This window comes from Malurus melanocephalus, unplaced genomic scaffold (genome assembly GCF_030028575.1).
Source record: "Malurus melanocephalus ecotype Western Australia unplaced genomic scaffold, MMel_1.1 scaffold_53, whole genome shotgun sequence".
Lineage (NCBI taxonomy): Eukaryota > Metazoa > Chordata > Aves > Passeriformes > Maluridae > Malurus > Malurus melanocephalus.
The window spans coordinates 205,643-221,737 of record NW_026623285.1 but is presented as its reverse complement, the minus strand read 5'-3'; the positions used below and the strand labels follow the sequence as shown (position 1 = coordinate 221,737).

Here is a 16,095-nt window from a genome sequence, read left to right as displayed (position 1 = left end):
CTAATTCCAATGAGCCATTTGGCTACCAAAACATAAGAGAAAAGCAACTATTTGCACTATGAATTATCATGACTGCATGTATCAGTCTCCAAAGCCCATGCATAAAATAACCTGCTTATGCACACAGTGACATCCACCTTGCAAGTCTCGTTATGCTTGTTTAACAGTCCTCAATAACTTTAAGGTTTCACATAATCTCACAAGAAAAAAAAAGTTATTTTTTTATATGCAGACAAGAACTGTGTGTTTTTAGCACAAAGGGACACAACCCATAAAGGTTTTGGTTCCTAACGATCAAGTATTTAGGAAATAAACCAGAGAGATGGATACAAAAACCTAGGTAGCTAGCTGTCTTCATGTTGTCAACCTTCACGCTCAAAAGAAGTTCTGCACCTATCTTCTTTCCTCTAAGTCAAATAGTGCCATTAAAGATGTAAAATCAGTTCTTTTATTTTCATTTTTTCTCCCCTCACCTTTAATCTGGGGAAGGTTTCAGGGCATAGGAATTTCAAGAGCAGAAAAACTCACTGACTAAGGAAGGAAGAATATCAGGAAGGGTACTACTAAACCTCAGAGACGTACAACTCTCCAATCCAGAAACAGAAARAGCACACGTAGCAAGAATGACAAGATCATTTAATTACCAAAAAAAAAACCCAAACAGGAACATTTACAAGTACAATTAAAAATTTATTTTTCTCTTTCTGCGTTGAAGTGAATACATGTTTACACACAATGTGACAAAAAAAAATCATCTGGATACTAACTAAGTACTAAGATTGCAATTTTATTCTCCTTTATAACCATCAAGAACATCAGCAGGGAACCAGAAGAAAGGAATAAAACACATAACTTTGCCTGGTATATCATCCAGCGCCTCCCATTTTACTCATCCCCAAAATCTCGGTCACAGGACGCTTTTGGCAAATGTCCCTGAACATTCCGTCCCCTCCAAACATTCAGTACAATTTAAAGAACAGGTTCACTGGCACTTTAATATGATTTCAGTAACATTTGAGATACAGTGCACCGACACTGCATGCAATTCAACTTTGCTGTAAGGCTGACTCAGACATAAGGCAAACATTACCTTGGCTCTCAAATATTCCATGATAAGACACCCTTAGTGCATATACCTCTGTTAACTGCAGAGATGCCTTGATTCCCTTCATTGCTTCTCCTTCTGATCAAGAAAGCAATTCAGGGAGATGGTGTGCTATACCTGACACAAATTGCAAGGCATTAAAATGTTAAAAACAACCAGCAATGAATAAAAATAAACCGTATTCACATATCCAAAACTTATTTCCATCACTTAAATAATTTTATCTGCAATTACAAAATACATACACTTAAATATCTTTTTAAGAAATAATCATCTAAGATATCACAGATGATGATTTGCTTTTGATAATCTAACTGCCCTATCTCTGGCATAAAGATAAACCTGGACAGTGTTACTACCTAGAATGTTCTCCTATTATAATAAATTTTCTTAAATATACAGTAAATTCTCTTTAACTATTTTGACAGATAGTGCAAATAAAGACATTCTTTGGGTCACAATTTTAAAATATTACCACCAATGCTATCCTCAATTTAATATTGTTTTAGTAAATAAGTAACAAAATATTTCATGTATACACATTTTCTAGCATTTGTTTAGCAACACATTTTCCTCAGTTATCTCAGCTTAATGCAGATCACAAAAAAATGAATAAGCTACAATACTGCTCACCTATCCAAAAGATATGTTATATTCATACTTAAATAAATATTTTTAGAAACCTACCCATAAGTTTCCCATTGCTTTTCACATATTGTTATTAACCAATGGCCTACTACGTCAAATCATGATATCAAAATATCTTTAGAGACAACAAAGATCACTTCAGAAGCACTGCTCAAAGGCAATGAAATAATGCTTTGAGAACCTAAGCACATGTTAGGCCTACATGGATCCAAGCACATTGCAGAATACAATCGTTTACTCTTGTTTTAGAGTCAACTACTGCTTTGCCCTAGCCAGAGATAAAAAGCTTATCTTAAATATTATCCATCAATGACACAGCAACACCAAGTGATCCTGTTTGCTATCTAATGTTGCTTGCTGGCTTTACACGTTTGTTTGAAGTCACTGGCACCTGGTGGTTGGTTCCATTAGTGGTGTTTGTTGCTGAGCCATTCACAACGATGTAATCAACCTTGCTTTCCAATTTCACGAGGCGCTGTAAGATGTCATCCAGAAGAACAGCAATTGTTCTCTTAAGATCAGCTGAAAATAATGGAAAAAAACCAAATTACAGCCTGTTATTTATTATGTGGAAAAGAACTGCCATTTCACCATATTCGTATCTCAAGACTTGCTATCCTGCCTACCAYACTTTTTGGAAAGGAGTGCAGATTGGTATACAAGTGAGAATTGAATAGCTGCTTGATTTTTCTTTAATATAATTTCTTTGTTATTTTAGGAAAGGGAGACACCATTTTAAGGGACCAGTGAAGGCAGCCAATTAAATATTTGAGTGTAAGAACAAAAAGACTAGTTGGAAGATTAGAAGTGAATAGTCAAAGGTATTATTTCAAATGTCATTGAATTTGTAYACCCAGCTATGTCACTTTTTAGCCTTGGATGCAAGAGAACATATCTAAATACTTTCCAGAATAAAGAAGGTAGTTAATAGGTTTCCCTTAAATGAGAGGTTTAACCCATAGAAAAGCTGCTATTATAGAAGGTATCTTATCACTTCTTACATATGTTCTAAAGCAGGGGTAAAAAAAAAAAAAGAAAATCTATCTCTTTACATCTTKATTAAAAGAAAAATAAGAGAAAAGATGGTAAAAAAATTCTCATGTTCTGGMACACAAAACCAGTAACATCTTTCAACAAAAGCTAATTATGCTGTTGCCAATTACCACCTTCTTTCAGATTTGAGAAAAAATCAGCAAACTTACCAGGTTTCACAAGATGTCAAGATTTGCCTTACATATAAAGACATATAAAAAAATTTGTCTCTACTCCCTGCTCTATAATTAGTTCTTAACCTAAGCAGAAATTAATTTCTTAAGCAGAAAGACTGGGGAGAAAGATCACAGGCAAAGTGAAAAAAACAGGAGTAAAACAGATAAAATTAAAAACTASTAGTAATTTTTTWTTTTTTTTTWAAGGAAGTCWCAGGTCAGTCTCTCCCTCTAAAATTAACGAGTTCTTGTTTAGTAATATTAACTTTGAGAAAATAAAAAATAAATTGCTTAACAATTCAAGCCAGAGCAGGGTCTGCTGTCAATAACAGATGGTGGGTCATGTACTCTGTAGTATCATTCTGTGCTCAATAATCTGGGGGGAGGAATTGTCAAGTTTCAATTCTGATCATCAGCATCAGAAGATCAAGAGATTATTTAATTTTTTATTAAACTTCAGACAAAAACTCAGAAGACAACTCTCATTTTGGAAATATACTGTATGACTTACAGAGCAGGAGAAAGCTGTAGTACACAAGAATTTTTTGGGTTGTTTTAMATGACAGAAAAGCTTAATTACACAGTAAAGGAAGAAAGTCCTTGATGACAAAAGAAAGGCAGCAGGAGAAAACAGGGAAGAAAAGAGAAGGCAGTCTCTTACTGTCATAAAAATTAATTTTAAGAATGAAAGGATTAAAGGTTTAAACACTTTTTACTGTCCCACTCCTCTTGGGCTGCCCCTGCACATCTTGTCACCACAGACTTGCTTCCTTTTTCCCGAGCAGCAGCAACAAGACTTTAAACACATTTTTGATGCTTGCACTCTTACCAAATGCCTATAAAGGGCAACCTATGACAGACAGAGAAATCCCCCTAAGAAGGGGATCAAAGTACGTTACTATACATCTTTTGAGATATTGTTTTCTAAAATAAACATTTTTAGCTATCTTTTCAATATTTCAGAAGATAGTGAATACTGGCCACCTATTTATCAAGTAAGATACATATTCACAGGACAGGAAAATCAGACAGCGAGATATAATGCAGCAAGTATCAAAGCTCTCAAGGCAAGGGACCTTATCTCTTATGGCTACTTCTAAAACAAGGGGAGATTCTGCTAAATTCRTAATTGCCTTGCAGATTCCAGACTGCAAACTCAATTAGTATGTTGCTTTTCCACTGCTTTTTTTACTATTTAAAAAGAACATTCAAGAAATAAAAGTAGAAATTTAGCAATGAGGCACTAGAAAAATCTGGAATRTTGAAGAGACTTAATATAAAACTTTGTCCCTGCATCATGCATAGGCTTATTCCTCAAAAGCTGAAGATACAGAAAAAGCCAAATGTACTGTTACTTATGTAACTGTAGTCACGTACATGAAGAGATCTAAAAAAAATCCTGGAAAGCAAAAAGCTTGATTTTCTAACTTGTTTTAATCTTCAACTTCATTAAATGAACTAAAACCATATCAGCTAATACAGTTTTTTTTCTGCTGAAGAGCAGCATATACTACTTTAAAGAAAATGTGTAACTGTACAGTTTTCAGAAAAAGAACATATTCAAGTAACTAGTATTTTTTTTCCTTCTTACCATATCCTGCCATAGAGGCTCCACCACCACCATTCATTAGGTTTTTATTTTCTTCTGCCAGTGCTTTGACATATCTTTTACTGAGATCTAATATCTGTCCACGTAACTCAGCGCTGCTTTGGCGTCTTGGATACTGAAAAGTGTAGCGTAGCAACATCAAGCCCCAAATGATTCCAAAGATTAATAAAAACATACTCAGTTTCTGGGACATATTTTTTCTTGAAAATGTTAGAAACATTTCTGATGAAGGCCACAGGCGTGTCCTAATTTCAAGATAAGGAACTGAATTTGGCTTTGTCAAATTATATTACATATTAAACAAAAATAGTATTTCTATGAAGTGAAAAATCTTCTGGCTGGATCATCTTGAATACATCTTCTCATGTTTTAGTTGGTCTTGATTCCTGAAATTTGTAAAGCACCACTAGGTTATTCAAAACTGCTACAGTTGCTGAGATCAAGAACAAATATCAGTTTCCAAATATAGTATTGTACCATTCAGCAAACAGTTGTGGGGTTTTTATCTGCTTAGAGGTTTAGTTATCTTTTCATTTCATCTGCTATTTACAACGTTTCCTCTTCCTATTTTCATTCTCCAAAGATCAAAACTACTATGCTTCCCCAAATAACCTTAAGTATTTTAAATACTGGAATTTAAACCCAAACACATTTCAAAGAAAATGCAGTATCTAGAAGAGACCTATAAAATATTTCTACACAACATTGTGATGAGATACATCTACACACAAGAAAAAGATCTTGTGAAATGATTCACTTGATTATTATTAACTAAATCTTCACTTAGAGGCACAGTACAAGTACAAACAGACAACACGTGGAATAAAGTCTCTTAGTTAGTTAGTTCAGAGTTACCTCTTCTGGTTTTGTACATCATTAAGGTGTTTTTTGGTTGGTTGGTTGGGTTTTTTTTTTTTTTTTTGTTTTGGTGTCTTACTACTGAATAAAGAAATAAACTGGCACATTGCACCACCTTCAGCATTTTACTACAACTTAAAAAAATGTCTTACCATAGTACCCAATCCTGATCCCTCAACAGAACAAGGTTTCAGGAGGAAAGCAAGTGGTASGAAAGCTTCAGCAGTTAAATAACAAATGTTCAGACAGTTTGAAGCGGTTTGAGCCACACATCTTCTGGGATCTCTGTACCAGGGGAGAAAAAAAAAAGATTAAAAAGAAGTGAAGAAACCTTCATTTTTTTCATGGAGTAGCTGTAGTTGAGGACTTCAAGATACTTGCTTTGAAAACACAAACACATGTTTAAACCTAACTTGAAGCAATTGGTAGGGAAGAACATAGAATTCATTTCCATTTTATTACGAATTCAAATGCCCCATATTTGACTTCAACATACTTTTAAAAGAAAGCTTGGTAAGAATCTCACTCATCATTTCCTTCTTCTTGTGTTGTAAGACAGTGACAATAGATGTTCCAGATTCATTATCTATGTATGTGCACATATATTTGCATGTGCATCATTCTCTTACTAATTTTTACCCCTCAAACATATCCCACATTTTCAGTCTCTTTCCATGTGTATACCTTGTATTTCTCATTTCAACCCATTCAATATTTTCTTGAAAGAGAACTTATATTATTTAACAKAGCTAAAAATSTTAAAGTTACTCTTTTCACACAATRATTACATTTCTCYTCATTATTCTCAGTTCTTCCCCACATATTACTTGACACAAACACTTTTTTAGACTGAGATTATGCATCTAATAGAGTTCCTCACCAGACTTCCCACAGTAGCACTTAGGCCTGGRTTTGTACCAGAATATTTAGACTGAGTTTCTCCTGCTGCTGAGCTCTATCTAAACCTAACTCTGCCTCCATGGCACTTTTGATCCCCTCCACTGGCCAGTTCCATTGCCTTGTGCCAACACCCAGCTCTGCTCCAACACGAGCGTCACTTCCAGCTTCCCCTTCCCCTTCACTCTTCAGATAATCCTCTCTCAAAAGCGAGCCTGCGTGCCTGATTCGAGTGGCACATTTCTGAAATGCCCTAAAATCAACGTGTTATCTGAATTATGCTAAAAATGCTCAGCCTAAGGCGGGGGCGACATTAGGACCTGGACAAACACCAAAGTTGCTGTGCAGTAAGAAGCTGTTGCGTGTAAAATGCCCTATGGTAACCACTGCCAGTACATAAACTTTTACTGCTGGCTGTGCCAATGCAAAAGGCAATCCCAAGTCACTGAATGAGGAGCAGCTCACTTCACCTGCACTATGGGATACAACCGTGCACACGGACAGACACTCAACATGCAATAATTTGAATTCTCACTCTAAATGCAGTCGGATGTACTTTGTCCAAGGAATGTGCTTATCTTCCCCCAAAACTGTTTTGAGATACAAATTTGTCTTAAGTAAAATAAGAGAGAAAATAAAATAAAACAAAATAATAAATAATAAAAACACACATTATACAGCACAAATATTTGAAATGGTGTGGTTTAAGATTTCCTGAAAAAGATTTTCCCTAAACATGCACTAAACAAAATTTCTTCCTAGCCCTTTGCCAAATCCATGGCTTTGCACTCAGACTTTAAAGAATAGACTGCACAATATCAAATACGATGGAAAACATTCTGAAACATTCTAAGGTCCACGAGCAGAGTATTCATGTGATGGCTCAGAAGACAAAACAGTATCTCTCAAGAAGAGACCATGAGTTTCAACCTCCATTCCCGAAAGCCTATAGCTCTTCTATTAATCAAAACATAATTTAAAAAAAAAAAATTGAAAAGAACAGATAGTTCTTGCAAAACTTAAATTTAGTTCAGTTCTCCACAGATCTCCAGCCATATCTCATCCTGAAGCATTTAGACAATATCACTACAGTACTTTGGAGTAGAAATAACTCTGCCATCACACTGTAAATAAGACCACAAGCCAGGATAAGAGGTCTAGCCAAGAGGAACAGATTGAATAAACTCCTGCCAAGCAGCAGCAGGAATTGCAGACTGGGCCATCGCCAGGTATATCTGATTCACAGTGCACACGCTGACTACTGAAGCTAATGGAAATCAAGGATTTAACCTGCTGGGAAATTGCATAACACCCAAATACTGACACTCTTCAAAGGAACTAGGAACAAGGTGTATCAAAAGGAAGGGAACTATTTGTAACTGTCACTTTTCCTACGAATTTTTAAAGGCCATTCCCCCCTAATGAATTCCAGTGTAATCTCAAAAGTCTGGGGATTTGGTCTCCTCTTTCCCCCTGAAGCATGCACTTCTAGTGACCCATAACATACTTGCTGCAAGACCCTTCCAAGATTACACAGCGTGAGGTAACAAAAAAAAAAAAGCAAGCTTATACCCACATGATTAGGAAGTAGGAAGAAAAGAATATCAGTGCAGTAGGAGCACATATTAGGAAGAAAATAGCACAGTAAGATGGATGGATGGGAATATTCTTGTACCTCTTGTTGCCCCGAAGGGTCAGCACCTCTCTACAAGAACAATAAAATTTCAACAAAACTTGGACTCAGAAGGGATCTTTGTTTTCAGCAATTCAGAAGKGGTATCCCATAAGGCTACAGCACACATGAACGAAGGAACATTGCCTCTTGTAATCTATATTCTCCCTCATTCTCTCAAACCACAGAATATGCTGAGTTGGAAATCCTCCCTACCCATCCTCCCTGAGAAAGAAAAAAAGGAGGCTGAGACTTCCTTCTTCACACTGATTTATCCTGGATAGAAATGCTGGCATACTGCTCTCCCAACCACAGCTGAAGGACTTTTGTGGCAAAGGCAGTCAAAGCACTGCAGATAGCAACAGGAAAAAAGGGTGCAGCAGAGCTACACCTTGTTGGAATTCCTGCTATTCCAAATCACGGACACCGAGACCAAAGGAAGACAAATTTGACAATGAAGGAGTACAATCAGAACAAAAACAAACCAGATTTGAAAATCTGAGGAGGCAAAGAAAAGAAACAGAACCCCAAACCAGCAAAGCCAAAATAAAACAAAATATTCAACAAAACAAACCCAAATCAAACAATACTCCTAAGCAGACTGCAGGCAAAATAGCAATCCAAGAATCCATGAAGAAGATAGTATCTTCCAGATAATCCCATCAATAAACCGCCTAAAGTGGCTGATTCAAATATAAGTTTTCCAAAGTTCTTTAAAACCAGCATGCATATTTAAATTACTCCGAGAATTGCAAGCTCAAGCCAGGAGCAACATTAGACCTTGGAGCTACAGCCAATTTCTGAATGAGGCTCTGACCCTAGGTTCGCCTTTCACAGACATATAAAGAGCTTGGTTTTCTTTCCTGTTGCCAGTGCTAATTGTCTAAGAAAAGTATTGGCAAAAACCTGCCAATGTAGATGCAACTTTGTCCAGTGGTACCCTAACACTGACATACATCTGGCAACAAAAACAATGAACTAAGGAACTCAGCCACTCCAAACTCAAATAATTTCTCTATCCTGTGACCTATATTTCAAAATCAGTCATATATAAATTATATTACTGACTGTATGAAACAAAAGGAACAAAGGTAAAAGAAAAAGCTACAGAAAATGCATTATATGTTCCATAATAAAGCAAAGTACTAGTACCTCTGATACTACTCAACTAAACAGTAGAATCAGGCTTCAGTTTGAATACTGGCCCTTCTCCATGGAAACSAGCCCATACTTACAAAACATCCTTCTTGAATTTTGTTGCAAAGTCTTCCTCAGATTTTGTTTTACTCACTCCCAGAAAAAATAAGATATTAGCATTCAACACAAAAATGAAATGGTCTGAAACGCAAAGGAATGCTTCCTACATCCACAGAAACAACCTCAGGTTGTCAGGAAAACAAGGCACATCTAAATTCTTAAAGGGTTATTGCACACCTTACAGCACTGCCACTTCTGTCAGTCAGTCAGGTCATGAAACACAGGCACATATTCATCATCATTTTTCTAGMCTGCTCAAGAGACAGCAGCCCTCCTAAATCCCTAGAAATGGTTATAGAGCAATTTAAACCTGTCCTGCAGCAATGATGTGTGCACCTTCTAGTTTTGAAAAATGTACAGGACAGATGAAGATTATTATTTGTAAGGGAAAAGGAAAGCAGCAGGTCCGTCARGTATTTTTGGTAGTTATTAATAAGCAGTTTGCAGATGCAAAGAATACAGAAAACCAAAGCCTGAGAGAATCTCATTTGATCCAAATATCAAAAAGACTTATAAGGATAAAGTCAAGAAAAATGCAGTGAAAATAGAATCATTAACATACAGTCCAATRAAGTCACCCCTTTGGTCATATATTTTGAAAAACAGAATCTCAAAGACTAAGGCAGCAGTTCCTCAATGATACCCTAGAGACCTAGACAGGTCTCTAATGAACTAATATAGTAGGAAAGTAGGCTTGATAAATGGGGATTTTACTAAATATATTACATACTACCACACTATTTATCTGTTCCTCACTTCCAAATTATAATCAACAACAACACGACACTGTGAATTCAAGAGCAAATCTGGCTTTGCAACCAGTTATAATTATTAACTGCATAAACAGAAGAAGTGATTTATCAAGACAGAGCATAACAAAAGAGACATATACAGTCAYAGAAGCATGCATCCAATTACAGAGGAAGTGGAAAAAATCTTGTAATAGAAGAGACAGCAGACAGAAATTAGGACAGTACAAATAAAAGCTGACAATAATTACTACAAAATAATTGTACACTACAAATTTGGAATTTATTATCATCTTGGAGCACAAAAATTTTATGAAATTATTAATGATTTAAAATTAATGTATTAAAATTACATCTGTACAAGAAATTACTATTAAATTAATGGCAAGAAACATCCCTGGGTACAGAGAGGGTACTGTATCAGTAAACAAGAAACTGTCTGTAAACACACAGAGTGATACCTCATTGCAATACCCAACAAACATTTCAGGAAGACAAAAATCACTGGGCATTATAGAATGCCAGGAAGATAATTTCCACAGTACCATCAAGCTCCATTCTATTATTTTCCCCTTTTTTGTATCTATTTACAGGGCGCCCCCTCTAGCCCTGTTACCTTTGTGATCTCAAAAATACTCTATTTTCCAATTCTCCAACAGAAAACTTTGAGAATCACTCAACTGACAGGAATCGATAGTGCTGACCATTCTGAGAGCAGACAGGCTTGTTCTGTGTTATTTAGAAAACTATCAGCCCACTTTCTGAGCAGCAATGAAAACGGGAAGTCTAAATAATGACTGACACACACCAAAAAAAAAAAAGCATAGAATATATTCACTAACCAATTAATTTTAGAAGACTGGAACAATGAAATAAGCACCCATAAGCCCAGGAGCTCACATGCTGAGACTTTCTGGAATGCCAAAAATGATGTTTGTATTCTGGTAATTTGCAGTCTTAGATGGCTGCTGGCTTGGCAGTAGGGGAAAAATTTGCATGAGGTGCAATTTTTGCAGCTGGCAGACAGGTGCCCAAAGAAGTGAAGTGTTTATTGTTACACAGGGCCCCRATTAAAACTGGAGCATAAGGAAGAATCACATTCCTCTTATTTTTATGGTCACACAAGTTCTTGAGAAGCTGCCAATAAAACTACTGTCCTGTACTGGCACATCCATACTGGTGGCTGTTGCAGACTGCTATTGTACTTTGGCTCCCAGGCTCATTAATCAGGTTCACTCTGACAGCTGCACAGTGCCATAAAAGATCAGGATATCCTACTCAGAACCAACCATTAATAGCAATGACAGTTCCCAGACAAATGAAACCACATTTGAGCCATCTTTCAATAAAACTAACTCTCAGAACTTCAAGTATTCCTATTATTTTTGCTGTAAAATTTGATCAACAGAAAAACATTACAGCAGAGAGGGAAAAGAGGATATGGTATTGACAAAAGCTCAGCAATGCCTGACATAACASAGCCCACCAAAATATACTGATGAAACTCAAGGGTCTTTCCAGACTGCATCATAGATCAGTTGATAGAAGAGACCAATTATATTAATAGCTGTTAGACTCAAATGAAAAGATCAGTGCTATAGAACGAAGATGCTGCTATCTTAAGAACAGGTAAGAAGATCCATTTCTGGGCAAAGAAAGGCTGCCCTATCACTTTGAAGGCTGCTGGGCTGCAGGTTTTAACATTTCTGTACCCTTTTTGGAGTGTTCTGCCAAAGGAGTCTGCCTTTGTGTCTTTTCCAGGACATCTATCTTTATACCTTCTCCTGCAGCACRTGTTCCTTCATTCCCTGCTTCTGCATGCCCAAGACTTGCAATTACCTTGGCACACTRAAAAAAAATAATACCCTTTTGCCTTATTGCCTAGCGGTCTTTTGAGGAATAATGGATATTCCAAGTGAAGGAAACATGAGGTTCAAGGGAATAGCAAAAATGGGAAACTACCAAAAATACCTACTCCTTCTACAAAGAAAGAGAATCTTGTGTGCTCACCACAGTTCCTGTCTCTCAATGCAGCCAAAGGATATATGGCCCAACGAAAGTCACAGCTCACCAAGCAGGCACAGTGCTGCTGCTGACGAGCTGCTGGGACTACCTCACACATATCTCAAGCCTGRAACAGTTTTACCTCCTACAGACTTCTAAGAACAGCACCAACTTGTTTTGTAGCTGAACTTGAAGTTGAAAGCACAAACACACYGCTTTCGACTTGAAAACCCACACASCAAGCTTACAGTGGCTCTGGTATAAAATTATCTGAGAGCCCAAACACTAGATTACCTTTTGTCAGTATTTTAGAAATACTTGAGAGCTGTTTCTATTTAAATGCATGCATTCCTATTTTAATTGGTTTTATTTTACACTTTCTACCAACAATTATTTTCATTTTGCGTTGTGTCTAAGAAGTCCCCTCAAGTACCTTAGAGTATCKTTTTTTCAGCACCTTCCCCCTTTATTTTGCCTACTACTGCCAATGAATGCTTTTCAAAATAAACCAACCATTTAAAAACAGAAATTCTTTGTTCCTGCCTGTGGGCAGTCAGCCAAGATTCAAGATTTGAGAGGGGAAATGGCTTGGCAAGGCTTGTGAAGAAAATTAAAGCAAGCAGATATCAATAGGGACAGTATATCAATAGGGACAGTATGTTATACTTGCCGAACTTCCCCTCCTCCCACTGGGTCCATCTGGGCCCCAAAACATTTCTATATTTCTGTATCAGCTTCTTTAAAAAAAGAAAAAAAAAAGAAATTTAAAAAAATAAATCTCAGCTTCATTTTCCCTGYGATACTTTATTTTCTCTTCATGCTTTATTGCTGCCATTCAGGGCACTGTAGGACCCTTACTCCTAAGAGTCACTTACAACAGAGCACAAGGCACCTTCTTGGCTTCTCATTTCCCAGCAACACTGCCACAATTTTYTAACTGCAGCTGAACACCAAGCTATGACAAGTACTCCCACAGTACCTCTACTCCCTTGTGAAATTTCACAGCTGTCTTTGTATCACTCTTTCCAAAGCCCCTGAGACTCCAAAACTTCCTCCTGAGATGATAATGTTAAGCTAATTTTAACTAGTTTTACAGAGAGCCAAGCCTGTAGGATATGAATGCAGGCTACTGGTAAGAAAGGGACTTTCACTGAACGTYTTCAAGAGACCTAAAGAGAAGGCAGGTGTCACTAAAAAGAATTAAGAGGGGAGAGGAGACACAACTAACAAAGTGACAGCTGCAATGGGGGAGAGATTGCCACTGCTCCCACACGTACACACAATGCACCACACAAACATTATTCCTGTAGAACCGCAACAAAAAAAACAACTTGTACCACTGGGGAGAGGGAAAGAATTTAACCTGTCTGGTTTTCTTTCAAGAAATCTGTGGAATTCAAACTGAGTGTGAATTTGTTCACCAAAATAACGTTTCTGTGACAAAACTGCAATACAGACGAGGTTTTGGATTCATGCTCCTTCCCAGCAGGCTGACTCAGTTGAAGATTTTAGAAAAATAACATTGGAGGAAATATTAAAGACAGGCAATTTCTTCTACTTATTTTCTTCTGCATCTTATTTCTAGATTGACTTGTCAGCTCATGTCAGCATATTAATGGGTTATGACAGACATTAGTTAACTGTAACATCTCAGTGGTGCACACTGTAAAATATTTTATTCCTAATGTAAGGAGAAGATATCCAGAAATTTTACTGGATTATTTATGTCATGGTAGTCTCCTATTCCTCCAATGTTACTGAAGAAACCAACTTCATTGGAATAACTTTTACACTCCCTTTTCTATATGCCTCTAGTCCAGGCCTTATTTTCCCTAAGCCAGGTATCCATTGAATTCCAAGCAATCCAAAATTCTAAATTACATAGGCAAATGCTAATATACCTATTTTTTTGTAAAGTTTGAAAAGCTTTTTAGTGAACCATAGAAGAAAATATAAGAGGCTATTATCAAAAATATTCAGTTGAGAAAACCCAGCCCATAAAATGGCACAAATTATCAATCACAGATGAAAAATGTTGTTAAAAAACAAAGAGCATACAAAGTACATTTTAGCAGTAAACTTATACCAGGAAAAACATTCAATGAAGTGACTGAGCCTCACAGATTTTTGACAGCTACTGGGAATTGGCAATTTTTGACACTTACTAGTCTTCAGATACATTGACTACACAGCTGACAATCTTAGCTGACAGCATGCATTTATCCTACTTACAGTTTAGACAAGATGCAAGAACTAGTCCCCTTTACTATTCTTGGAAAATGTACAAGTGATCACGAACTCCAGGGGAAATATCTTACTTTTTGCACTTAAATGACATCCAATCCCCAAGATACACCACAATTTGTGATTAGCTAATACCAATGCCTCCTTCAAGGAGGTAACAGCTAAAAGGTGTCTCTAAAAACAGATACTACAAAAGCTTTAGAAAGAAAAAGGGGAGAGTGAAGAATAAAAGGGTAGCTTTATTTCTAGCTGGAAAAACTTTAGGAAAAAGACCTATTTACTACACCAAAGGAATTTCAGCTTGATTAATTCTCTAGAGCTCTCAAGTACCAATTAAACAGTTACATATTTTAACACCTAAAATAACGAAAAGAGGACAGAATAATATAGGCTTTATACACATGGGTATCTGCAGTAAAAACAGGAACAAAGATAACAATAAACTTCTACATTTGGTCTAAAACTGCAATCACTCCACTTGTGACACTACCAGAAGATGGTACTCACAATCTAATATTAATCTTCATATGGCCTCCTTTGTCTGACATTCTCATGAGAATAAAACATCAATTCATTACATTTGTTCCAAAACAAACACTTAATTACAGTTAGCACAAATCACATGCACACTTAACTATGATGTACATCACGTTCAATTCTGAAGCTTCTCTTAAAATCGTCACAATTCCTACCAAGAACACTTTTCACAGTGAAGAAAACATGCCTGTGTCCCCAATGCACCCACTGAGGGGGCAAAACAACAAAAAAAAAACCCCAAAACAGCAACCAAAAAGAACTAGTTAACCCAATCTGAACTGTTCTAAGGAAACTCCATATCATGTCGAGAGCAAAAGTTGTCTCTACTTATTTTGTGGCATACAAACACAGAAGTTACACTCCACTCTAGTTGTCAGTATCTTTTAGATGACAAGAGACATAAAAGAGAATTTACAGGATGCTACCATGTTAGGTTAGGGAATAGAAAAGAGAGTTTATTAATAATAAATGATGAACAGAGCTACAGAAATAAGGTAGAGTTAATACTATGTTAGACATATTTACTAAAATAATCAAAGATAAGTGCAGTAAAACATCATCAGATGTTATATATAAAAGCAGTTTTATCGTGAGAAGGAAGCGTCATTCCACAAACCTTGCTGTCAGGAAGTTCCATATATTATAATCTCCTAAAACYGAATGTTTCAAATCTTGCAGATTTCATTCAGTATTACTTTTTCCTATTTCCTCAATAGTACCAAAGAGACCGATTTCTCTGAAATATTTACCCGTTTGTTTGGGGGGTTTTTATGCAGACTCGTTACTGCCCAAASAACACATAACCTGACATTGTTAAGGATCCTGCCTTTGCCTGAATAGGATTTTTTTTTCCTTCCTGTAAGCTCCAAAACATCATTTGCTTCTTGCGAAGTTATGTCCTTACAGCACAAGCCATCGATCTTGCAGAGTCACCGCAGTCACAGCTTAAGGCTGGAAGACCCTTGCTAACGACGAAGGAAAGCGCAAAACCCTCGTTTCCTGCGCGGCTTCCTCCCCACCCAAGGACACTGCATCACAGCGCTGGGACACGGATGCGGGCCGAASGGAACCCCAGCACAACTCACCGCGCCGAGGGGCCCGCAGCGACACCGCCGCAGCGACACCGGAGCCGCGCACCTACCGACACCGGGCGGGAAGGAAGCCCGAAGGAACGCGAGCCTGTCCCGCAGCTCCCGGACGAGGGGCGGACCGGCGCGGGCGCTCAGGCGCGGTGCGGACCCGCGTGTGCGGGACAGATGCTGCTGCCACCCTGCGCCATCCCGGTCGTTCCCTTCCCCCGTGAAAAC

The 16,095-nt window shown here is 37.3% G+C and overlaps 1 protein-coding gene across 2 annotated transcripts; it reads right to left on the bottom strand.

Annotated features, from left to right (window-relative positions):
- Nucleotides 1-648: 648 nt before the first annotated feature.
- CCDC126 (coiled-coil domain containing 126) lies at nucleotides 649-16,074 on the bottom strand. Of its 2 annotated transcripts, none has more exons than XM_057365450.1 (4): nucleotides 15,930-16,074; nucleotides 5,581-5,713; nucleotides 4,553-4,956; nucleotides 649-2,275 (listed from the first exon to the last, which is right to left on the bottom strand). In XM_057365450.1, the coding sequence occupies exons 3-4, from the start codon at nucleotides 4,788-4,790 to the stop codon at nucleotides 2,094-2,096; spliced, it is 420 nt and encodes a 139-aa protein (XP_057221433.1). In that variant the 5' UTR covers nucleotides 4,791-4,956; nucleotides 5,581-5,713; nucleotides 15,930-16,074; the 3' UTR covers nucleotides 649-2,093. The 2 variants fall into 2 exon arrangements, with proteins under 2 accessions (XP_057221433.1, XP_057221434.1); XM_057365451.1 differs by having other exon boundaries at nucleotides 15,874-15,938.
- Between the last annotated feature and the right edge of the window lie 21 nt (nucleotides 16,075-16,095).